This window comes from Monocercomonoides exilis (assembly GCF_001643675.1).
Source record: "Monocercomonoides exilis strain PA203 chromosome Unknown scaffold3-2548433, whole genome shotgun sequence".
Classification (NCBI taxonomy): Eukaryota; Preaxostyla; order Oxymonadida; family Polymastigidae; genus Monocercomonoides; species Monocercomonoides exilis.
This window is the reverse complement of record NW_027150548.1, coordinates 1,391,790-1,414,825: the sequence shown is the minus strand read 5'-3', so window position 1 is coordinate 1,414,825 and position 23,036 is coordinate 1,391,790. Positions and strand designations below refer to the sequence as shown.

The 23,036-nt window shown below is 31.8% G+C and overlaps 7 protein-coding genes across 7 annotated transcripts; 4 read left to right on the top strand and 3 right to left on the bottom strand.

Annotated features, from left to right (window-relative positions):
• Positions 1-872: 872 nt before the first annotated feature.
• Positions 873-1,827, bottom strand: MONOS_10528 (putative MOB kinase activator 1A; the record flags this gene model as incomplete). The annotated part of the gene is made up of 3 exons (XM_067862985.1): positions 873-1,097; positions 1,165-1,392; positions 1,452-1,827. 3 exons carry the CDS (start codon positions 1,825-1,827, stop codon positions 1,090-1,092), a joined length of 612 nt encoding a protein of 203 aa, XP_067735300.1. The 3' UTR covers positions 873-1,089.
• A 193-nt stretch (positions 1,828-2,020) lies between these two features.
• MONOS_10527 (putative carnosine N-methyltransferase) lies at positions 2,021-4,110 on the top strand. The gene is made up of 8 exons (XM_067862984.1): positions 2,021-2,033; positions 2,088-2,163; positions 2,234-2,306; positions 2,353-2,646; positions 2,709-3,133; positions 3,248-3,348; positions 3,503-3,616; positions 3,672-4,110. The coding sequence occupies exons 2-8, from the start codon at positions 2,141-2,143 to the stop codon at positions 3,872-3,874; spliced, it is 1,233 nt and encodes a 410-aa protein (XP_067735299.1). The 5' UTR covers positions 2,021-2,033; positions 2,088-2,140; the 3' UTR covers positions 3,875-4,110.
• Positions 4,111-5,833: 1,723 nt separating this feature from the next.
• Positions 5,834-8,708, bottom strand: MONOS_10526 (uncharacterized protein; the record flags this gene model as incomplete). The annotated part of the gene is made up of 1 exon (XM_067862983.1): positions 5,834-8,708. The coding sequence occupies one exon, from the start codon at positions 8,706-8,708 to the stop codon at positions 6,129-6,131; it is 2,580 nt and encodes an 859-aa protein (XP_067735298.1). The 3' UTR covers positions 5,834-6,128.
• Positions 8,709-9,394: 686 nt separating this feature from the next.
• On the top strand, positions 9,395-11,413 carry MONOS_10525 (uncharacterized protein; the record flags this gene model as incomplete). The annotated part of the gene is made up of 7 exons (XM_067862982.1): positions 9,395-9,442; positions 9,552-9,673; positions 9,756-10,241; positions 10,350-10,433; positions 10,566-10,672; positions 10,750-10,856; positions 10,998-11,413. 7 exons carry the CDS (start codon positions 9,395-9,397, stop codon positions 11,151-11,153), a joined length of 1,110 nt encoding a protein of 369 aa, XP_067735297.1. The 3' UTR covers positions 11,154-11,413.
• Positions 11,414-11,640: 227 nt separating this feature from the next.
• Positions 11,641-14,301, top strand: MONOS_10524 (uncharacterized protein; the record flags this gene model as incomplete). Its single annotated transcript, XM_067862981.1, has 1 exon — positions 11,641-14,301. One exon carries the CDS (start codon positions 11,641-11,643, stop codon positions 14,299-14,301), a length of 2,661 nt encoding a protein of 886 aa, XP_067735296.1.
• Positions 14,302-15,392: 1,091 nt separating this feature from the next.
• On the top strand, positions 15,393-17,424 carry MONOS_10523 (Syntaxin 6A; the record flags this gene model as incomplete). Its single annotated transcript, XM_067862980.1, has 7 exons — positions 15,393-15,439; positions 15,499-15,659; positions 15,717-15,874; positions 15,919-16,020; positions 16,109-16,215; positions 16,309-16,400; positions 16,600-17,424. 7 exons carry the CDS (start codon positions 15,393-15,395, stop codon positions 16,680-16,682), a joined length of 750 nt encoding a protein of 249 aa, XP_067735295.1. The 3' UTR covers positions 16,683-17,424.
• Positions 17,425-18,022: 598 nt separating this feature from the next.
• MONOS_5408 (uncharacterized protein) lies at positions 18,023-22,560 on the bottom strand (the record flags this gene model as incomplete). Its single annotated transcript, XM_067875552.1, has 3 exons — positions 18,023-21,395; positions 21,612-22,449; positions 22,544-22,560. The coding sequence occupies 3 exons, from the start codon at positions 22,558-22,560 to the stop codon at positions 18,048-18,050; spliced, it is 4,203 nt and encodes a 1,400-aa protein (XP_067735294.1). The 3' UTR covers positions 18,023-18,047.
• Positions 22,561-23,036: the final 476 nt, after the last annotated feature.

Sequence of the window (23,036 nt, the reverse complement as noted above, 5' to 3'; positions counted from 1 at the left end):
TGTTCATTCACTGTGACTGCAATAAACATTGGAGAGGTACCTCCAGATTTTACTCTTAAAGATGAACGAGGCAGAAATATAAAATTTTCAACTCTTCTTGGATCTGGCCCGATTGTAATATTTTTTTATTCAAAAGATACTTCAAAAGCATGTCAAAAAGAGTTAAGTTCTTTCAATTCTTACATGAAACGGTTTGCTTCAAAAAAAGCAAGTGTTTTTGGTGTTAGCACAGATTCTGTTACGATGCACTCTTCAACAGTCAAGTCGCTAAAGTTAAAATATTCCCTTCTTTCTGATTCAAAAAAATTACTCCAAAGGTTGTGGGAAGTTTCAAAAAATAAACTTTCGTTTCAGTCCAGAATAACCTACGTTTTTGATTCAAGTGGAAAACTGATATCTTTCTATAAAAATGATCTTTCTCCAACGGCTCACGCAAAGTTTGCTTACAAAATTGTGAAAAAGTTAAATATGAGCTCGGTGAATCTTCTATCTTCGAAAATTGAAAGACATATTTATTCAAAAAAAGAACAAGAAGAGTTGGATCTTCTGATGAATGATGAAGATGAAGATAGCATTTCACTTGATGAAGAGGAACAAGAGTTGTACCCTCCGTTGCTTGATCAAATAAATGACGATTTTCAAGTTAGTGCAACTGACGGATCTGCCTTTATTGAAATGCTTTCATCTCTTGAACAAGTGTAATTCAAAGCTCTATGTCTGATTTATTTGTTTTCTTCTCTCTAACTTTTCATTTCGAATAAATCTATTTTCATTTTAATTTTAAAAAATGATATATGTCTTTGTTGCAATTATTCAAAGATTCGGAATAGATTTCGAAAATAAATTGAACAACAAACAGATTAAGTGGAATGTGCAATTGCTTTAATCACAAACTGTTAATTATTATTTAAAAAAAAGTGAAATGAAAAAAATTCACAGAACCCTAGCACTAGATTATAACAGGAGAAAAAAATTAATTTTTTATTAAAAAGAAGTTTCAAAGACAAATATGGAAAATCGAGAGAATGCCACTAACACACAAAAACATATTATGTTTCGAACAAGCTTTCGAAATACGAATCGATGGATTTATTCAGCTAAGAGTGAAATTGTTAGTTATGAAAAAATTATGCAACAAAAAAAATCTTTAATAACAATACAAACCAAGAACTTTTTTAATAAGATCATCGAGTGGAGCCAATTCTTCTTTCTGAACCAGTTTAAACTCAGTGATGAAGAAAAGGAAATGTTTGAAGCATGTGTTCAAATGTGCCTCTTCGCCAAGTGAAATTACTTTCTCGAAATGGCAATGATAAATGTGAGCGTAAACGCGGAACAATCTCTTAAATATGTTTTTCACAACATCTTGGAAATTTCTCGGAAACGGAACTCCTGCGTACGCATTCGATGAATAAATAATGTTAAATATAATATTTTTATTGCATGCAAACCTATTTTCGATGGGAACAGTGTTTCATCATCAAGCTGCGATTGAACCCATGTCATTAGAGCATCAACGTATTCAGGAGCTGACAATTTAACAGGCTTCTTGATTTTGACACCATCTGCCCAACGATATTCATGCGTTGGACCTGCGCTCATAACTGGGCAAGTCTCGTTTGTACAAAACTCCGTGATCGTTCCATACAGCATGTTTATCTGATTGAAAAAATCAAAAGTGTTCACAGCAAGCCATTCATTCAGATCCTCACCTTCAGGCAAAGCAACAGCCTCTCGAAGATTACCGCTTCCAAGTGTCGTCTCAATATGCTTCAGCAAGTCTTGCTTGTGTGTATCGTCTGCTGAAACATTTTTCTTTTTTATCATAGTTGCCTTACTCGAGAAAAGAGCGAAGCTCATTTTTTCTATTTATTATTTTTTGATGGTAAGATCAAAGTGATGAAGTCAAATAATAAAATAATGAACAAAATATTATTTGGCTTCATTGCTTTGATGATGAAAGAAAAAAAATATTTATTTGAGAAAATAATTTTTGTGGGAGAGAAAAAATTGATTCACTTCTTCTGAAAAGTGTATGCATTTTAGAGATGTTACAGATGTTTGATTAACGTTACTGAATATGCAAGATTAGAGCAGCAGATTTCTTCACAGCTTCAAATTTATTTTTAATTAAAGAAAAATGAAAAATGATGATGTTATTGAGTACTGCAACTAAACTTTCATTGCATTATTTTTTTAATTAATTATTGTTATATTGATGACGTGTTATTAGAAACAAGAATGATTATGATTGCGAAGAAGAAGAAGATGATGATGATGAAATAGAAAAAGCACATTTATTAAATGTTTGGTTTTAGTTGGACAATGTTTAAATCTTCATAAAAGCTTTAGGTTCTAAAATCTTTTCAAGGATATGGATTGATGCAATTGCGTCAAGTTGCAAAATGGGAAGAGAGTTATACACACATCGCTCCTGACATTCTAAATGTTCTTGGCACATCACTGGATGACCATATTCAAAAATTGAAATTTGCAACGGGAATGAATCAGCAATTTCTAGATTTTTTAATTTATCCTCATTTGCCTAAAAGCACATCGGAACCTGAAAGAGTTATTCCAACTGAATGGAATGGAGGAAAAGTTAGAAGCACACTTCTACAGTTTATGAGAGAGTGGAGCAAAGAGGTACGTCCTTTTAATATAAAAGTGCATTTACTTTATTTTTATTGAATGCTCTTCGATAAAAGGGGGAAAGTGAAAGAAATCAATCATTTCCTTTGATTTTTAAAGCTATTGATGAATATCTTCCTTTATCATTGCAAGACACAGTAAATGACATTCATTCTTCATCTTCTTTGACTGATTCTTCAAAACAAGATGAGGGAACATATCGCCCAAAGATACTTGTTCCAGGGGCAGGTCTTGGAAGATTGTGCTTTGATTTGGCCATGCGAGGTTACTCAGTGGAAGGAAACGAGTTCTCATATTTCATGCTAATTGGATCAAACGCAGTTCTTAACAGAATGATTTGTGCTTTTTCTGAAGATGCAACAGATTATGAAAAGAAACAGGATGCTGGAATTTCTGAGGATCAAGTTGGGTGGAAGAATTGGACTATTTACCCGTTTATCCACAATGCTGCAAATCAAGTCAGTTGGGAAAATATGCTTCGGTATTTTTTATTGTTCACTTTGGTATTTGAGAAGATGATTTTCTTTGATTTTAAAATGTTTTTTATTCAAATTCAAATCTGTTTTTGTATTTATTTATTTATTTATTTTCTAAGAACTGTTGCAATACCAGATGTTCATTGTACGAAATTTCCAGATAATTGGTCGTTATCGATGATTGCAGGAGAATTTTTACAGGTGTATTTACCTCAACCAGGTTTGAATCAATAATAATTTGTTTATTCAATATTTTTTGAACAATATAAAAATTATATTGATTCAATAAATTCGAATTTATAAAAAAATGATGGAAATGCTCTATTCATTAATGTTGCTGGTTATATGATTTTAACAATTAAATTCATTCATAGAGTCTTTTGACGGAATTGTTACGCATTTTTTTATTGACACTGCAAATAATATTACAGAATATATAAGATGCATATATTCCACTTTAAAAAAAGGAGGATATTGGATCAATTATGGTTTTAATTTCTGATTTTTTCTTTTCTTTTTTTTGAACTTTTTTTTTCGTTAAAGGTCCACTGCTATATCATTATACAGATATTGATGGAGAGCTTTCTGTTGAATTGCCACTGGGTGAAGTTTTAAAAGTGGCAAAATACTTTGGCTTTGAGATGTTGTCCCATAGCACGCATTCATCAACTTATTGTGCTGATCATAACTCTTTGATGAGTACCCGCTATACATCTCATTTCTTGGTTTTTCGTCGTCCCAAATAAAAAAATTCATTTCATGTATTTTTTATTGGAGAAAAAGCAGAAATTTTAGAAAGAAGAGGCTCAATCAACGCTTTGATTAGTTATTAAAAAACAATTTTCAGACATATGGGAAAAAATTTTTTGCTTCATGAATTTTGTTCCATTCAAATTTTTCTAAAATTTTTCTCAATTTTTGAATTTTTCTGTATTTTTTAACATGGGAATGAAAGACTTATAATGATATAATTGCAGAAAAAGTTTGGATCAAATCTCAGTTTTTTCCTTTATTGAATAAATTTTGCCCCATTTTATTTTATAAGTATAAATTTTTATCGTTCCTTTTTTTTTCAATTAAACTGAATAAAATGAAAAGAGAACTGGGCATAATGAAACTTGAAGAACATCAATGAAACCTAATAATTAACATTAATTTTTATTATTCTGTTCTTTAAGTTATTTTTGAATTGAGGTTAGTTAATAATGGGTGATTCTTTTTGAAAAGTCACAAATGTTTAATTTTCAAATAAATCAAAGATTTCATATTTTGCTCAAATTTTTGTTTCTGCTCACAAATCTCCTCAAAAATGTTTGAAATAGCATTGTCAAGAAATAGATTCCATTTTAGTGAAGTGTGGTTTGTGAAAACAAAACTTTGAGCAATATATAAAATTTTTGATATATTTGAAAATTAAACATTTGTGACTTTTCAAAAAGAATCACCCATATGTATGAAATAAATGGATAAATTGACAATAAAGTTTTTTAAAAGTGAAAAAATAGCCAAAACTAAGAGAGTAAAAAACATTCTTTATTTTTTATCCTCAAATTTTGTCTCTTTTTCGTAATACATGCATGCATATGTTAGATATCTTTGAAAAAATTCTCTTTTTTTATTCAGAAAAGTCTTTTTTTCAGAGATTTTACAATTTGAAAATTTCAGATCAAAGTGATCATTGGATCAATATTTTTTGTTTTTTAAATTTTCAAAATCAATTCTATTTTTATTTGAAAAATTTTTATGCTTTCATAACAAAGGGATTATTAATAACTTTATCAACTTCAATTTTTTCTTGGAATGATAAAATAGTGAAAATTAACTGATGTGCTTTTCGTTACAGTATACCGAGAACTGTTTCATGATTATATTCCTATTCAAAAAAAAAAAGAACTTTTTATTGTTAAGTCCTTTACTTATTTCTCAATTCTTTTCCTGAACGATACACCTAAATTATTCAAAGTCGAAGAACTTTCAAGCAAAGTCGAAAGTTCGTAAAATAACAAAATTTCAAAAAGTTGACAAAAATCAATAAAAGTCAAAAAAACATTATGACATTTGAAATATCAATGATATTTGTAATTTTAATGATTTTTCATCTCTTTTCCGACACATCTTTGTGCTTCCCATTGTGTAATTGCAAATCAAAAAAACATGAGAAAATTTGTGATTTGTTTCTTTTTCATTACAATTGAAAGCACACTTCTTCGCAGAAAATTCACCAAAGAAAAAATAAGTTTTTTCAATCAATTTTGTGAAGAATGAAGAATACAGTTTTTACTCTTTTATTTCGTGTTTATAAAAAACAAAATACTCATTTCTTATTAAAAGAAACAAATGTTTATAGTTTTGTTTCGAGTTTGTTTTTGAGTAAATTTTGGTTCGAAATTTTCAGAATTTGCAGAAAACGACACTAACAATTCAGATAATATTCACAAAGACAAAAAAGTTATTTTTTTCTTCAATTGAAAACTATTTATAAAATGTCGAGATTTTTTTGAAAAATTCCTTTTGTTTAATTTTCAAATAAAATAAAAATTTCATATTTCGATTAAATATCAGTTCCCACTCACCAAATTTCGCTATCATGAAGATAAAATATTGACTGTGTAATTATTGCTATTTTAATGAAGTTTCGTTTGTGGGAACAGAAATTTGAGAGAAATATGAAATTTTTATTTATTTGAAAACTAAACAAAAGGAACTTTTCTAAAAAATTAAGACAAATATTGAAATAGTCAAAAGTTGAGAAAAATCTTTGAAAGCAATGTGTGGAACAAAATTCCTAAAGCAAAATATTTCATCCCATATTCAATAAATATCATATGTTTTTCTTTGAGCGCGTTAAACAAAATGTAATGAAATAGTACACAACAAATCGAAATATGTTTGAACGAAAATATTTAACAAAAAAATTTCAAACAATTCCCAGATTATTGGACGATCGAAATAAATAAACAAAATTTGATTACACGTTATATTTTTGCAGTAAGTTGATTTTCATGATCTTTGTCCAAACTTGTAAACTATTCCTTGTGATGAATAAAACGTAAGATGAGACAAAATTATTGGCGGATCCTTTTTCACTTGAAGAAAAATTTCTTTATACGAAGCAAGGTAAGCATCAAGATCTTTTCCTCTAAGCAACATTCTTCTCTTCATTTTTGAGTTTAGAATAGGGTCTTTGAATCTGCTCTTCCATTCTTCAGGATCTAGAACAACATGCTGCTTGTTAATTGGTACTTGAGGATCTAATAAAGTATTTGTTAATGGCACAGCTATCGAACATTGATCCAAAATTTCTAATTCAGATACCGCTTCAACCAGAGCACTCGAAGCAACTAGATTAGTCTCAGATTTCATAAATTTTGTTGGAACAGAACTTGACACATGTTCACTTTTTGATGAGGAAGAAGAAGTTGAAGCTGGTGATTTTTGTGGAAGAGTATATCGCAATCCTGAATTGATGCTTCGGACAGCTCTTGAAACAGGAGAAACAGGAGAAAATGGAGTTAGCTTCAAGGGAAATAACGAAGAAAGTTGGATTTCATCACATATGTTGGAATGAAAATTAATTCGTTTTTGATAAACCGAAGAAGAAGCAAACTCCATTTTTTGTGATGACTTATAATATGAAGATTCAGGTTTATCCAAAAATGGGAAAGATGATAAAGTGGATTCAGACGGAGGTGAAAATGAGCACAAATTTGATCGATTAGTCGTAAAATCAGCTTGCTGCGTTTGAAAATGTAGGTCTTCGGACAACGTAACTGAAGAAAACGACAACGATCTTGCGGGCAAGTCTTTCTGTGAACAAGAAATTTGGTGATTGTAATTTTGAAAGTTGTCAGAAAAGATAAATTGTTGTGGAACCTCATCTTCGAACAGCGTCTGTGAATCAGCCTTTTGAGAATCAGATCTTATATTTTTTGAAGCCAATTTCCTTTTTCTTCCTTTTTTCATCTCTTTTATACAATAGACCCAAAACCTCTGAAAGTCAGACATATCATCTTCATTCTGCTTCTTTGCTATTTTTCGCTCCTTTTTCGAAATAAGTAATTCCACTATCTTCCTTTTATTGCTTTGGCATTCTTCATTCAATTCTCTATGTAACGTTTTTAATTCTTCCAATGTCAAATCCTCAAGTATCTGACTTGAAAGTGCAGAGGAAAAAGATGAGATCTTTGTTGGTATTGTCAGATAATCTAGTTTTTCGATTGCTTCTTTATCATCAGTCTCATTCGTTACGCAATCTTCACCTTTCGCACAAAAATCCTTTAAAATTATCGCTTTCGATTCATTGTCAATGCATTCTTTTGATGACACCTTCTTTTCTGCAGAGTCCCATAATTCTTTTTCGTCGTTTTCGATGATCCAAGGTTTTCTGACCCATTCACCAAATAGTTTCTTGTGCCTTTTGGCTTCTTGAATTTGTTGTTTAATAAGATCTAACCTTCTTTTCCTTTGTTTCTGTGCACAATCAAAAATGCATTCGCTTTCTTTTTCTATTCCTTTTTCTTCGTAGACAGGCTTGACTATCTCGCTGTCTCTGTGTTTGTCGGGCAGTAAAACTGATGATGAACTTGTTTCCTCGTCCATCTCAGCCATACAATTCGTATCAACTGCCACTTTTGCATCGCTAATAAGCCATCGGTGAAGCATCTTTTCCCTTTGGGCTTTTGCCGTGGAAGATGTCATTTTCCCGTCAACTTCTACATCAAGATCAGAAAATTGCTCGCTTTGATGCGATGAAAATGGCTTCCATTTCGTTATGATTTCTTCAATTAACATGGCTTCAGAAAAATCTGATAAGTCAGAAAGTTTATCTGCATCAATTGGTATATCAGGATCTCTGATTTCTTCTTCACTTGTATTTTCAAAATGATTTCTCTCATTTTCGCTTCCATCAATGCTGCAATATGGTTCAACATTTTCAATGTCTGTTGCTTGTCCGGATATTGACGCAACATCATTGCCTTCAATTTTTCTCTCTTCATTTAATCTTTTCATTTCTTTTCCAAGATCTGCAATAAACTGTTGCCGAGAATAAACAACAAATGGTTGAACTGTTGCATGAGGATTCGTTATCAACGCGTTTGGATCATTGACATTCCAATATGGCGAAGTAATCATATTTGATTGGTACTGCTTTCTCTGCTCATGATCTATGGCATTCTGCTTTTCGATTTTCATTTGAGACGAGCAAGTTTCAAAATTATCTTTAAGACTGGGATTGTGCACAATGTGCTTTGAAGAATCAACAACTGAATTACAATGTGAAGGCGTAGGGAAAATACCAAAGGACGAAGACGATGATGATTTAATGCCTGAGCAGATATGAAGTTGTGTTTTATCGTTCTCCATTGTTGAAAATCTCAAACTATAATCTTGTTGTGGATTTCGATAGGTATTGTTCTCCCTGTGAAAAGGTTGGGATTCCACAACGAAAAGTGAAGATGAATCTGTTGAGGCAGCATGATAATCTGGAGTGTTTTGTGAATAACTTGACAAATAAGACATGTCTTGCTTTGCATAATGTTGAAATACTGCTTCATTAGATTCTTTGAATGACAATTGCATGGAGCTGTATTGTTAGTAGATTTATGTGCAAATTTATTAACGCAAAAAATTTGAGGAATAACTTTCTAACACTTTTGATAAAAATAGTTCTTTTGATAAAAATTTTAATTATGGGGAAAATTACCCACAACAAATATTTCGATATTCTATTTAAAATTTTTGTTGTGTTTATCATATGAATTTGTATGAGACTCGCATAATAGAATTGGAAAGAGAAAATGAAACGCTTACAAAGAAAGTTGAAATTCTTTCTCAAGAATCAGATGAAACAAGGAGGCAAAATTCTCTTTACATCAAACAAATAGAGAACAAAAATAAAGAAATTATGATATTGCGAGGACAAATCAAACTTTTCACTCAGAATAAAACTGCACAAGAAGTAGAGTTAGCTTCACTCAGAATGCGGGTACTTTCGATTTATTTCTTTTTCAAATTATAACTTGTTTGACTCTAATAAAAACAGATTGACGAATTGGACAAAACAAATCAAACACTAAGAGCAGAGGTCCGAATTCCTTTATTTAATAATGTTTTCTTGTTTATGTCTCATTTTCTTTTGCACTAATTAGATTAATGCGAAAGAGGAAATTGGAAAAGAATCTACTGAAAATATATCTGTTCTTTTTAAAAATGTTGATGCTCTCCGTCATCGAAAAAGTGAATTAGAAGAAACGAATCGTGGTTTGATGCTTGATATTGAAGCAAAGAATGATCTAATTCACAGAGCTTCGTTGGTGTGAGAAATTTGAAAACAATATTGAAAAAAAATAATGACTTTAATCTTTTATACTCCATATATTTTCTATTTTTACATTATTTTCCCTTGATTTTTGTGAATTACAGGAAATGGAAGAAAGGGAAAAGCACTACAAAGATGTTATTGAAAACTATAAAACTATTGCAAATGATCTAGCAACAACAAGAACTACTCTTGCAGACTCAGAAAAGACTTGCATTGAATTAAGGTTGGAGAGAACAATAATCATTTTAATATTTAAAAAAAGTTTTTTCTGAATAATAAATAACAATTATGATATTTTTATTTAGAACAACAATCAATTCGCAAGAATCGACAATTGAACAATTAAGTCAGAAATTAAAAGAAACAGAAGATGCAAATGCGACTCTTGGGGTTGCGCTGCAACAGTTCCACACGCACTTTCAACAACAGTCTCGTGAAATAGAAACAGCGCAAAGCGTTCTGAACGAAGAGGAGAAAAGAACAGAAGAATCTCATAGAGAAATTGATGCACTGACTTTGGTTGTGGAGCAGCTGACGGAGAGGCAAAGGCAAGCAGAGGCTGAGATCGGAAGGCTGATGGGTGAGAATGAGATATTGAAGGAGAGGCTGGAAGAGGCAGAAGCGGCTGAGAAGGCATCGAAGGGAATATTGGAGAGAGAGAGAGATAGAAGTGGAGGGCTTGACGGAATTTTGGTGGCAACAAGAAATGAAATGGCTGAACTAACAGGGAAAGTTGAAGGAATGGAAGCAGACATCAATGAGAAGAGAGAGAAAATCGAACAAATGCAAAGGCTTGACATTCTAAATAGCACGTAAATATTTTCAATTTATATTCATTAACGAATGTAAAAAAATGGATTTTTTTGTTTTTTCTTCAATTTTGTTTTTTCGAATTGTAGAACATTATTGGAGAAAGATCGAGCAATTACAGCAATTTTAGATCAGCAACATTCATCTGCAAAAGAATTGGCAGAAACAAGAAAGTTTGAAGCAATTTTTTTTTTCCAAATACTTTTGATTCTTTGATGTGAATTATTTCTGAACAATGTGTTTTCTTTTGGGAATATTTCAAATAATCATCATTTTCTATTCATACCATTGCCGCAACACTTCAGGGAATTAGCCGAAGCACTGCAAGTGAAAGAAGTGGTCAATGAAAATGAAAGAAAACGAAGAATTGAGCACAAACAACTGACTGCAACCATTCAGCAATTGAAAGAAGGTTTATCGATTATTTTTCTGGTTTTTATTATTTGGTTATCATATCATAAAATATTGTGTCTCATTCGTTTAATTCAGCTTTGGACCATTCGCGACATGAAGTCGCAATCCTTAATGAAGAGCTTGAGAAAACAAAGCAGAAAGAAGCTATTGCAAAGACTCGGATGCAGACTGAATATGAGAAAGTTGGATTTTTCTTCTTCTTTTTGAAAAGTCAATTCTAAATGCAAATATTTAATTTGTTGTTTATATTTGACTGTTTTTGTGTTATCTCTAATTTTTGAAAAAATAATGAATTTATTTTTTTAATTGTATTTTATCTTCAGAGAATTGCAGATCTTGATGCAGATCTGGAAACACTTCGCTTCCGCTACAAACAACTTTCTTCAGATACAACTCGCCTTCAACAACTCAGTTCATTCGGAAGAATCATGCCACTTCCTTCAGTCACTTCACCAACAACTTCTTCATTTCATTCTTGAATTCTTTCTTAATTCCATTGTGTGTCAATTCTTCAATAGCCAGAGATAAGATGATATCAAGCCCAAAATTGTGCAATGACAATGCAGCAATAAATATAAGAATTCTTCGCTCTGGACTCAACGATGGGGTAGATTTTCTTGTTATGACTACGCATAGAAAATTGAATATTTTTTCATTATGTTTTATTATTTTTCATCTTTTTATTCAAAATTATTGAAATGAAAAAAAGAAGTGGAAATGCACAACATGAACGATAGATAAACTTGTCCAAAATATTTTCACTTTTAAAAATTTAAAATGTTGATGATATTAGAACAGTTGATAGGCCTCAATATTTTTTCGAAATTTCATTTTTGAACCATCACATTTTTTATCAATTTTTGAATGTCAAAATTTACATCCAAGCAGCAATCCAGAAAATTTCTATCAATAAATAGTAAAGAAATTAGAAATCCCATACAGAGTGTTGATGTTTCGAAGACACCAATGAAGCATCTTAGAAAAAAGGGTATTGAAGGATATGAACGCATTTTTCCCAGTATTGCTCATCATAAACCGCCTGATTTTCTCAAGCCAGATTCTTCTATTTCACTAGATGAAACTGAATTGTATGAAACTACTTCTAAACCTCAATTATCCGATGCATGTCAGCAAGATAAGAAACAACATTTTTCCAGGCCTTCATCACGCCCCGCAATAACTGGTATTTTTTCTCAGTTTCACAAAGAATTAGATGATATTACAAAGCAGTTTCAGCCAGATAATGAGCGTGATATATTTCCAATAAATGAAAACTCCCCACAAATTATTCAAAAAAGTCTTCGAAAAACTGAAAGCAGAAATAAAGAAACATCTCCTGTTGATGTTCATTTTTCCTTATCAAGAAAAGAGGAATCCGATCAGGAACTTAAATCAAATCATTTGCCGAAATCTATTCAAGAAAAAGATAACGTTGATGCTTCAGTTGAGATCCAAATTCCAGATAATCGTAATTCAAGCGCTCTTGAAGAAGATGATTCATGCGATCTCAGCTTGTCATCAACAAAAGCAAACGTTTTTCGTTTGGATACAACTGAAGGAAAACTTCGATGGATTCAGGAGAAAAATCTCAAGGATGATGAAAATAAAGATGAACAGAGGAATCTTCAAAAGAAAAAAGAAAAGAAAATGACAAACATATCTCAGAAAGCAAGCATTGCGATACAAACAGAGCCTGTTAAACTGAATACAACGAGAAATAAGATGGCAACTTCAAAGTCGAAATTGAGATCCAAAAGTGCTGAAAAAGCACAACGCAACGTGGCATTGGTTTCTTCACTTCCAAAAAAGCGATCAAAATCAACAGGAACGCAAACTCAATGTCGCAAATTGGTAGTGTCATCAACTCCTCTTCGAAAAACGCAAAGTGCAAAGCGAGCAAGTGGTGTTGAACCTTTAAGAAAGCAATTTTCAAGTCAACTTCATTCAACAATAAAAAAAAAGTCTTCAAAGCATCCAAAATTTCAAAACAATTACAACTTTTCCCACAAATTTTTGTGTGCGCCCCAACTTTTTGCGACGGTGGATATCGTTCCTCGAGAAAAGAAAGATGAGAAGCGATCGAATTCAGATTTCTCGCCGTTTGCATTGAATTTGATGGAAACAGCTCAACAAACGATAAATTTTGAAAGTGACAGGAAATTGGACTTAGAATTGCCTGTCCAAGAAGAAAGAGGTCTATTGGCGGAGAATGAAGAAGGTGGAAGCATTGAAAGAGAAATGAAACAAAAAGTGTTCAATAAGGAAGAAGAATATGAAGATGAAGAAGAAGAGGAGAAGAGAAGATATTTAGAAATGATGAAAGCAAAAAGGGAAAGGTTACTAAAATGGCAAGAAGACAAAAGAAGGAAACAACTTCAAAGCGAAGAATATTCAAATGAAAGCGAAAGCTCTAATGAAATACAATCGAGAAATGGGAAAAGGGAATTTAAAGTAGATGGCAAAGATAGAAAGATTTCGAGAAAAGAAGAGTTTTTGAAAAAAGTTGAAGAAAGAAGGAAACTCTGGGAAAGAGAAGAGATTCTGATGAAAGCAGAGGAAGAAGAAAGAGAGCGAAAAAGAAAAGAAAAAGAGAAAAAACGGAAATGGATAGCATTTGCCAGGCAGTTTGAAGACCAAAAAATGATTATGAGCGAACGAGCAAAAGAAGCAAACAAAATTAGAAGAGAAATTGAACTAAAAGAGCAACTTGAATCAGAAGAAAGAAGGAAAAGAAAGAGGATTAACGAAGCGAAAGGATCAAAGATTTTATCAGATTTTCAAGAAAATTTGCTGATTAGCCGAATATTCACGAAATGGAGACAAAGAACACGAGTCAGAAAAGAGATGAGAAAGAAGCTGAACACAAGGTGGATACTTTTTGGATGGAAAACTCGTGGAACATTTGAAAGAGCAGCGATAAAAAGCAGTTTTTCAGAAAGAGAAAGAGAAAGAGAAAGATCACTTGCAGAATCGCCTTCAGGCACGCACGTTCGATTTCAATTAGCATCCACACTGGAAAACGAATCTGAATGTTTGGCTTTGGCGTTTCATCAACGACGCCTGCTGAGCTCTGCTCTTTTGAATTGGGCATGTTACAGTTGCGGAGCATCGTCACGATATCATTTGGGACTGTGCAGCCTTATGGAAAAGCACGAAGATTATGTTCACAAACAGAAAATCGGAACAGATGAAGAAAAAATAAAGAAGTTCCCGAGTAAATATGATGGATCACGAGAAACAGCAAAATTAGAAATGAGGTCAAAAGGAAAAAGCGATTATTCAACAACCTCAACTCCAACAGCTTCGAGATTTTCATCATCATTTCATCTTTTTAGTCCGCTAACAGTAAAGCCACCAACAACATATTCAGCTCCTTTGCTTTCATCTCCAACAAAAACTCCATCGCTTCATAAGCATCTTTCTCATTTTCATGCCCTTCCTTTTCCTTCTGGTGATTTTGTTTCACAAGGATCAAGCCTTCAAAGCAATACAGATAACAAAACTCATACTGAAAATGAAAAACAACAGAAAAGAAGAGCACAATCAACTGAAAATAGAATTGTACTGAATTCAAAACTTTTTTCGAAAAGAGTCATAAAATCAAGCTCTCGAATTTATCAAAATTAGAATTCGTTGGGCTTCAGAAAATTATTTATTTCTATTGATTTGATTTTCTTTAGTTTTCTTTTGATTCAGCAATGAAAATTTAAAATTTTAAGTTTTTGCAAATATTAATAATTATAGATGTTTAAATGAATGTGGAATTTTGGCATATAAAAACAAATGAGTAAAAAACAAACGGAATTTATTTCTCAGGAATAAAAACACTTAATCACGAAAATAAAAAATAAGAAATTTTCTAAAAACATCTAAAAGACAATGATCATTTGCAGTGTTTCTCGACTTTCTAAAATGTTAATAAAATGACCTCAAAATCGCTAACAATTTTTAATAATATTGTAAAAGGAAAAAATTATTATTTTCTATAATAAATGTATCACTCCACTGTAAACAAGTAAATAGAATGTACAACTCAATGCTGCAATACTACAGATTGAAAATTCTTTTATTTTGCAACTTTCCAAAAATTTAGCCTTCTAGATTGTAAAATAATATGAGAAAATTTAATGAAAACAACAGGAAAACTTAATAACATTAAATATTAGCATCTTTGAAATTGGAAAAGAAAGCAATCAGGATAAAAAAGGAGATTTCAGAAATAAGGATAATGCTTTCATCAAATTTGAATTATCAATTCAAAAAATATAAAAAACATTTATCAACTATTTGGTATTTGCAACTCATTCGGGAAGTTCCACCTAACCATTAAAGCTTTTGCACTTTAAAGAGATGAAATAAATCCCAAATAAATTAACCAAATGTATCAATCTGTTTTCCATATGATTTGGATTTTTAAATTCAAATATGAGCAAGGATGAATCCAAATATCATCATAATTTTGCATATCACAAGCTTCAAAAAAATGAGTGCATTCGTCTCGTTACATACCATTAAAATAATATCTTTCAAAAAAAATTATCAAGTTATTTCCATTAATGCTGATCTTATATGCAATGATAATTTTTATCCGAACCTCATTTTTCACAAACAAAAAAATAACGATATAAAAATTTCATTAATTTTATTTTTGCTTTCATATTATCTTTAAGAATTCTTTTAACCATTATTGCGTAAACTTGATCATAAATTGTTGTTTTATGCTGGATAGAGGAACAACTGATGATCCGTTTTATATCATTAAATAGTTATATTATATTTTAATAAAAAATACTTTCAATATTTTTCAATTATTTATTTATTAAGTGAAATTGAAAATAGTTTAAAGGCTTTGGACGAAGATTTTATAGGATGGAAAAGAGCTTTTGAAAGAGGAGAGCTCGAACAGTTCGATCAATTGAAATCGGACTTAGCGGGAAATATTGAATCTCTGAGAGGCGATCTTCAATTGCTTTCTGAATCAATAGGTTTACAAAATTTCCTAAAAGTGCTTGATTAAATGTGAAAATGATTTATATTTTTAGATGTAACTGCTGGTCAGCTTTCAAGATTTAGGATTGATGAAAAAGAAATTGAATCTCGGAGGGAATTTGTACGTTCAACAAGGATAAAACTTCAAAATATGGAGGAAACAATAAATTCTCCGAAGGCTCAAGAAAAAAGTCAGAAAATGATAAAGGAAGTTCGCATTGTTTTGTATTAGATATTATTTTCAATGAAAATTAGAGATTAATAAAAGATCAAAAGGCATCCAAAATGAGCAAACTAGATTCTGAGTTAATTGAATATAACCAACGCAGCATCAATGAACAAATGCAGGATCAACAGGTTAATAATTCTAGTATTGATTTGTTATAATTATTATTTTTAAATACATGTTTGCGCTGTTATTTGAAAATTCAAAATTGAATGGCAGATGATAGAAAGACAACAGGATGAAAAACTTGACATACTTCATGAGGCAACAACAAAATTGACTGAGATGTCAGTTGAAATGGGCAATGCAATTGATGATTCTGTAAAGCATGCAATTTTTTTCGCTTTTCGATTTTTTCCTTTTATTTGAATTGTTTTATTGGATAATATATTCTTTTTTCATAACTTCATTTGAAATAGTGAAATTGAAAAGGCTTCCAATGATATCGAACAAAATGAAAAGAAAATAGGAATCTTAAACAAAGCCATCACGAAAATGCTTAACTCAAAAAGTGTGTTAAATTTTACAATTCTTTATTTCTTAATGTTTCAAATCAAATTGAAAACTGAAAATTAATAATTTGTTTCTGTTATTCTTGACGAAATTTTTATGAATTTTATTTTCTCTTTCTATTTGTCTATGTTATCGTGTTTTTAACGCAACTGGAAATGTTTTATAAAATAATGATTGCAATGATTTTTTTAAATTAGATTCTGGAAAATGCTGCTTGATCATAATATTGCTTATAATACTGATAGGATTGATAATTTGGCTTTTTAACGTGATATTTTGAATAATTCAACTGGTGGCGATCATTTCACTGAAAGTTGCCGACTTTCAAATGTTTCAATTTTCGGCTAATGTTTTTCTCTTAAATCATTTCACAATCGTTCTTTCACATAAATTGAGCCCTTTTAATCTTTTTATGATGTATTGTGTCGCATTCTTATTTTGAAGTGATTGTTGTTGTTGTTTATTATCCTCCTAACGAATGGAATTTTGTGAGTTTTGTACAGAATAGTTTCTGATTATGTGTTTGTTTACTCAAACATTCATGTCTTTTTGTTCAAAATTATTATTCATTCGTTAAAAAACTTCTTGTGTCTTTTTCATCTGTTTTTGGATGTTGAAATTGCACTTTATTTCATCAATGAGCTGGATAGATATATTTAATTTTTGAAATGCTATGCCTATCGTTCGAAAGCACTTTACTCATTTTTGATATTTTTTGAAGGATCATTTATTGAGACTATCCGTTGAATGAGATTTGACATTATTCAAATTTTTTTTCATTTTTTAAAGTAATTTTATCAAATTCTTGTTCATTATCAATTTACATTTCGAGTTATAATCGATGCTATAAATGTTTCGGAAATTGTGAATAATATGTTTTTTTTATCATTTGTTTTTTATTTTGTTTTATTTTGTTTTATTTTATTTTCTGAAAATTACGCATTCTTCACAAATAAATATTGTTTTTAGCTTTTTGATTCTTGTTAAATTTTTCATAGAAAAAAATATAAATATCAAATGGGGATATATTTTTTCTTTTTGGAAAAAAACTGTGATTTGTTCCAATCTTTTTCCGTTTCCGTTAAAAATAAAAAGAAAAGCATTTCTATGCAAAAATGAATTTCGAAAAATTTTGAATTCGAGTTAAAAAAAAAAAAAGAAAAGAAAAAAAAAGAAAATTAAATAATTAAATATTATAAATTCAACCACCTAAAAAATAAAAAATGACATAATTTTCTTTTATAAAAAATAAATTGAATATTTGATTTACTTTTCCAAAAAGGTGAATAAAAGTTAGAAAATAGAATTTTTGTAATTATTTTGTAAAAATTATTATTGAAGCAATATGATTATTGCCTTTAAGATTATGATGAAACATTTTCCTATAGAAAATATTTCGCCAGGTTTTAAAAATAGTGTCATTTTCGATTTATAAACTGTGTATAAACTTTTGAAACATCTGTTTAATAATTCTAATTGACAAAATAGTTTTTTCAACTTCTCTAATTAACACAAAAATAACACAACCTTCCATTCCATAACTAAAATTATTTCTGAAGCAAATCTAATTTTCACAAAACACTTGAATACAAATTAATTATCCCATAAACATTTTTTATTCATAACGATAATTTTTTCTTAAGGTTTAAAATAAATTCAAAATAACAAACACAAACATAACTACACAAATCGCAACCACAACAGCAGCAATCACACAATTCTTTGCGAATTTCCTTTTTCTTTTCTTTTTCTTCTCCACCATCGTCTTTCTAACCTCTTTCATTTCCCTCTCTTGTTCTTCTTTCTCTTTTGCTATCCTTTCTTCCTCTAATTGCTGTACTCTTCGCATTCGAACGTCGATTCTCTCGATCTCATTCAGCAGAAAGGAATATGCTGGATTGGTTGACTCACTTAAGAGAGAAGATGAAAGAGATGCTTCTGATGAAATGGAAGAGGAGGAGGAGGAGGAGGAGGAAGAGGAGGAGGAGGAGGAAGAGGAAGAAGAAGAAGAAGAACCTAAAGTTATTCGTCGAGGAGTTGAAGAAGAAGAAGAAGAATGTTTTGGTGGTTGTTTTCTTCTTCTTCTTGGTGTTTGAGTGGCTGATGATACAAGCATTGGTTGTTTGTCTGCTATTGGACTTTTATCAAATTTAGAATTGTGATAATTTTGTGTGGAAGAAGAAGAAGAAGAAGAAGAAGAAGAAGAAGAAGAAGAAGAAGAAGAAGAAGAAATAGGAAGTGTAGCAGTCAGAAGAGATGCTTCAATTGCTGAGAGAGAAGTAGCAGGAGGATAAAATTGTTGTTTCTTTGGTGTCTTTTCAATGTTATCTGAACAAATGAACACATTTGCATCTGATGAACTTGACTGAGAAAGAGAAAGAGAAAGAGAAGAAGAAGAAGAAAAACCAGAAGAAGAAGAAGAAGAAGAAGAAGAAGCATTTGATAGAAATGAGTCTGGAAGCAGCTGTTGTTCAATCGAATTCTCCTCCTTTGCCTCTGTTTGTATCTTCAATGGAGGAACAAGAGGAAAACGTGGATTGCTCTTTTGATATTCCTTTTGATTTTCATTTTCATTCAGATTTTGTTTGTCATTCATCTTTCTCATAGAAGACGCTGATGGCACAACTGCTATTGAGAAAGGACGCTTTTTGGAAGAGAAAAAGGAAGGAGAAGGAGAAGGAGAAGGAGAGGAGGAGGAGGAGGAAGAAGAAGAAGAAGAAGAAGAACCAAAAATATAAACGCTATTTCGCATTCTCTGTTTCATTCTCTCGTTTTTCTCTTTCTTTCTTTTGCTGCTTTGTTCTCTGATTGTGTGGAGGAGCTGTTTAGCTGTTTGAAGAAGTTGAGATGTTTCAGAAGAGGAAGAGGAAGAGGAAGAGGAAGAGGAAGAGGAAGAGGAAGAAGAAGAAGAAGAAGAAGAGGAGGAGGAGGAGGAGGAGGAAGAGGAAGAGGATGAGGAAGAAGAAGAAGAAGAAGACATGAATGATTGAAATGAATGTGTTGAAGGAGAAGAAGGAAACGCAAGTGTTGTTTGTGATTGCTCGTCAGACGAGATGGATTGAGAGTCTGTTGAATTCAATGAAAGAGAAGGAAAAGGAGGAGAAGAGGAGAAAGAAGAGGAAGAGGAAGAAGAAGAAGAATGAGAAGAATAAGATGAATTTGGCACAATAGCAATAGAAACAGGACGCTGAAATGAAGAAGATGATATATCAAATGGTTTTTGCTTGGATGTTTTAGTTTCGATTATTTCTGTGGAAGAAAACAATGAAGGGAAAAAGGGAGAAGAAGAAGAAGAAGAAGATGATGATGAGGAAGAAGATGAAGAAGATGAAGAAGAAGAAGGATTTTCATCTGAAACAGAAGAAGGATGAGCATCAGAAGAAGAAGTTAAAGGAGGATGAGGAGAAAGAGAAAGAGAAGAAGAAGAAGAAGAAGAAGAAGAAGAAAAACGATGAGAAAGAGAAGCATTTGTGTTCTGAGTGTTGAAAGAGCTGATGTTGGAAGGAGAGACAAGAGAAGGTGGTGAAAGCTTGGCTGGTGAGGAAATGGTGTGAACAAGAGAAGGAGTGAGAAGTGAAGGAGAAAGAGGAGAAGGAGAAGGAGAAGGAGAAGGAGAAGAAGAAGAAGAAGAAGAAGAAGAAGATGGAGAAGAAGAAGAAAAACTTGATTTTGAAGCTTGATTAAGCCGAAACATAACATTATCCTTTCCATTTCCCTCATTTTCATATTGATTGATAGGTTTTTGAATATGTTCTGAATGATGTGGCGTTGAAACTGGGTTGTCTGAAGAAGCAACAAAACTTCTTTCTTTCTCTTTCTTTTCCATTTCAATTTTTTGTTTTGAATTCGCTTCAACTCTTTTCTTCATCTTTTCTCTTAATTCCTTTTTGTGTCTTTCTTCTTTCAGTTTCAGTTTGTCCATCTGCTGTGTGATGGTCTTCAGATGCACCACCATTGACTCCACAAGAGAGGAGATGGAGGAGGAGGAAGAGGAGGAAGAGGAAGAAGAGGAAGAAGAGGAAGAAGAGGAAGAAGAGGAAGAAGAGGAAGAAGAAGATTGTTTGTTTTTTGACAAAGCATTTTTGTTTTCATTTGCTTTTTCGTTTGTTTTTGTTTCATCATTTTCTTTTGGTTTCATTTTATGAATATTATCTGCATTTTCTTCTTTTTCGTTCCCTTTCTCTCCTTCCCTTTCTCTTTCTCCTTCTCCTTCTTCTTCTTCTCTTTCCTCTTCGTCTTCAACTTTTTCTGTTTTAACATCATCATCATCGTTATTAGCATCATTATTTTCATTATCTTCTCTTTCTTCCTCTAATTCCTTTTTCTTTCCTTCGCTTGATTCTTCTTCATCAACACCATTTTCACCTTCTTCTTCCTTCTCCTCTTCTTTTTCTTCCTTTTCTTCCTCTTTCTCTTCTTCCCCTTCTTCTCCTTCCTCCTCTTTCTCCTCCTCTTTCTCCTCCTTCTCCTCTCCTTCTTCTTCTTCCTCCTCCTCCATCTTCTTCATCTCCATTTCCTCTTCCTTCTCCATCTTCCTCAGCACCTGCACCATCAGCTCCTTCATCACCTTCGTCTGCTTCATCGTCTCCTCCACTTTCTCCTTCATTTCTTCCCACTCCTTCTCCCTCTGCCTCATCATCTCCATCTCTTTTTCCTTCACCCGCAACTTCACTTTCCTCTCCTCTGCTTCTGCTCCTAGCTCCTTCATCTTCTTCCCCATCGCCTCTATTTCCTCCTTTTCATCACTCGTCTGCTTCTTCTTCTCCTCTGTCAGCTTCAAAAGTATTCCTTTTCTCCTCTCCAGTTCTTTCAATCTTTCCTTTTCCCTTGCGATTTCTGTCGCCATCTCCTTCTCTCTCTCTTTCTTCCATTCCGATTCTTCCTCTTCTTCTTTCCTCTGCTCCATCAACAATGTCAGTGAGCCCAGCTGTGACTCAACAGCTGCTGCTTCAGCAGACAGACGGGAATAAAGAGAGGAATTGGAAGAGGCAGACTGAGAATGAGCAATATTGAAGAGAAAAGGAGAAATAGATGTAATGAAATATAAATGTATTGAATGTTGATAAGAAGAAATAAAAAATTAAATTGAAATAAAATAATGATAATAATCTTGAAAATGCTATGAAAAATGATTAAAGAAAAAAAGAAAAATTACATTAATAATCTTCAACATCCAAGCTCAGTATATAACAACATCATTCCTTCATACCATGTGAGAGCGGGCAGTATTGTCCAAGCTCTGTGTGTCTCCCCCGATACTATTTCTGACAGAGTCTGGTTTTGAGTAAGAGGAGCGGTGTGTGGCAGTTCGAGGGGACACGGGCAGAGGAGAGGGATGTGATTGGACGTGCAGAAGGCTTTGAGACAGAGAAGGGGAAGGGATGGGAGAGGAAAGAGGAGGCAGCTGGCGGGAATATGAAGATGCATCAGAAAGAGAAGTCAATGATGACGAAAGAGGCGAATAAGCGGTGTTCTTAAAGGAAGGATATTGAAAACCAGCAGATGGAGAGCGACTGTTTGATGAAAAAGACGGAAAAGGAGCGGTTGCTGACAAGTCTATTGGAAGCTGATTTGATGAATATGATGAAGATGGCGGTTCAGTTTTAGAAAAGCGTCCTTCATTAACACTTGGAATATACGAAGGTGCAATAAATGCTTGTGGAGAAATTAGTGAAGTAGACAAAGAAGATAACGAAAATCCAGTTGTTGTTGAAACCTCAGGGCTAATTTCTACGTCACTTTTAGTAAGTGATAGAGAGTGATCAGATTCATCTTTGATTTGCTGAGAATGAGAAAAATTCATTGGATGATTATATGAATCATCAAATTCAGAAGAAAAATCATTTTGCTTTGAAGAAAAAGTTCTGGTTGTTTGTTCCAATTCGATAATATTTTCTGAAAATAAATTATCGTTTCTTTTAATCTCATCTTGAAATTGCATCTGGCCTGCGGTTTGATTCACTTGATCAGTTAAAGAGGTATCATCAATTTCGTCTTCAGGATGATATAAAGGGGTTGATTCAGAAATTTCCTTAATTCCAAAAATTCTTAAAAATTAGAAAACATTCAAAAAAAGAAGAGCAACAAAAAAAAAAAATACGATCAGAACTTTAAAAAAATTTCAGAAAATAAAATTTAAACTTTTGCTGTTGATTCATTATCTTCTTTTAAAAAGTATTGAAAATTCTCTTCTATATGAAAATTTGCAACAATTTCTGACATATAAAAATTTTAAGCTCAATGCATTCTCAAGAAAAAGAAAATTCAAACATGCCAAATGTAATGTATCCTCACTATCACCGAAATGCACACAGTTATGAATATTTTATAAAAAATCTTTCTGAATCTTTTTATTTAATGGGATTTGACATGATTTTTGATAATGTGTGTTTTTGTTTTTTTCATAATGAATGAAAAAATCTAATAAAAATCCATGAAGATGTTTTAAAAAAATTATAAATTTATCATTTTATAAAACCAATTTAATCTTGAAATAACTGTTTTGAAATCAAATAACCCAAATTTAAAATCAAATAATTCCATAATCATTAACAAACTTAAATATTTCGACAGAAAAAAGTTGGCTGTTTTTTAAAAAAAATATTCTTATATTGATCAAAATAACCATTTTATT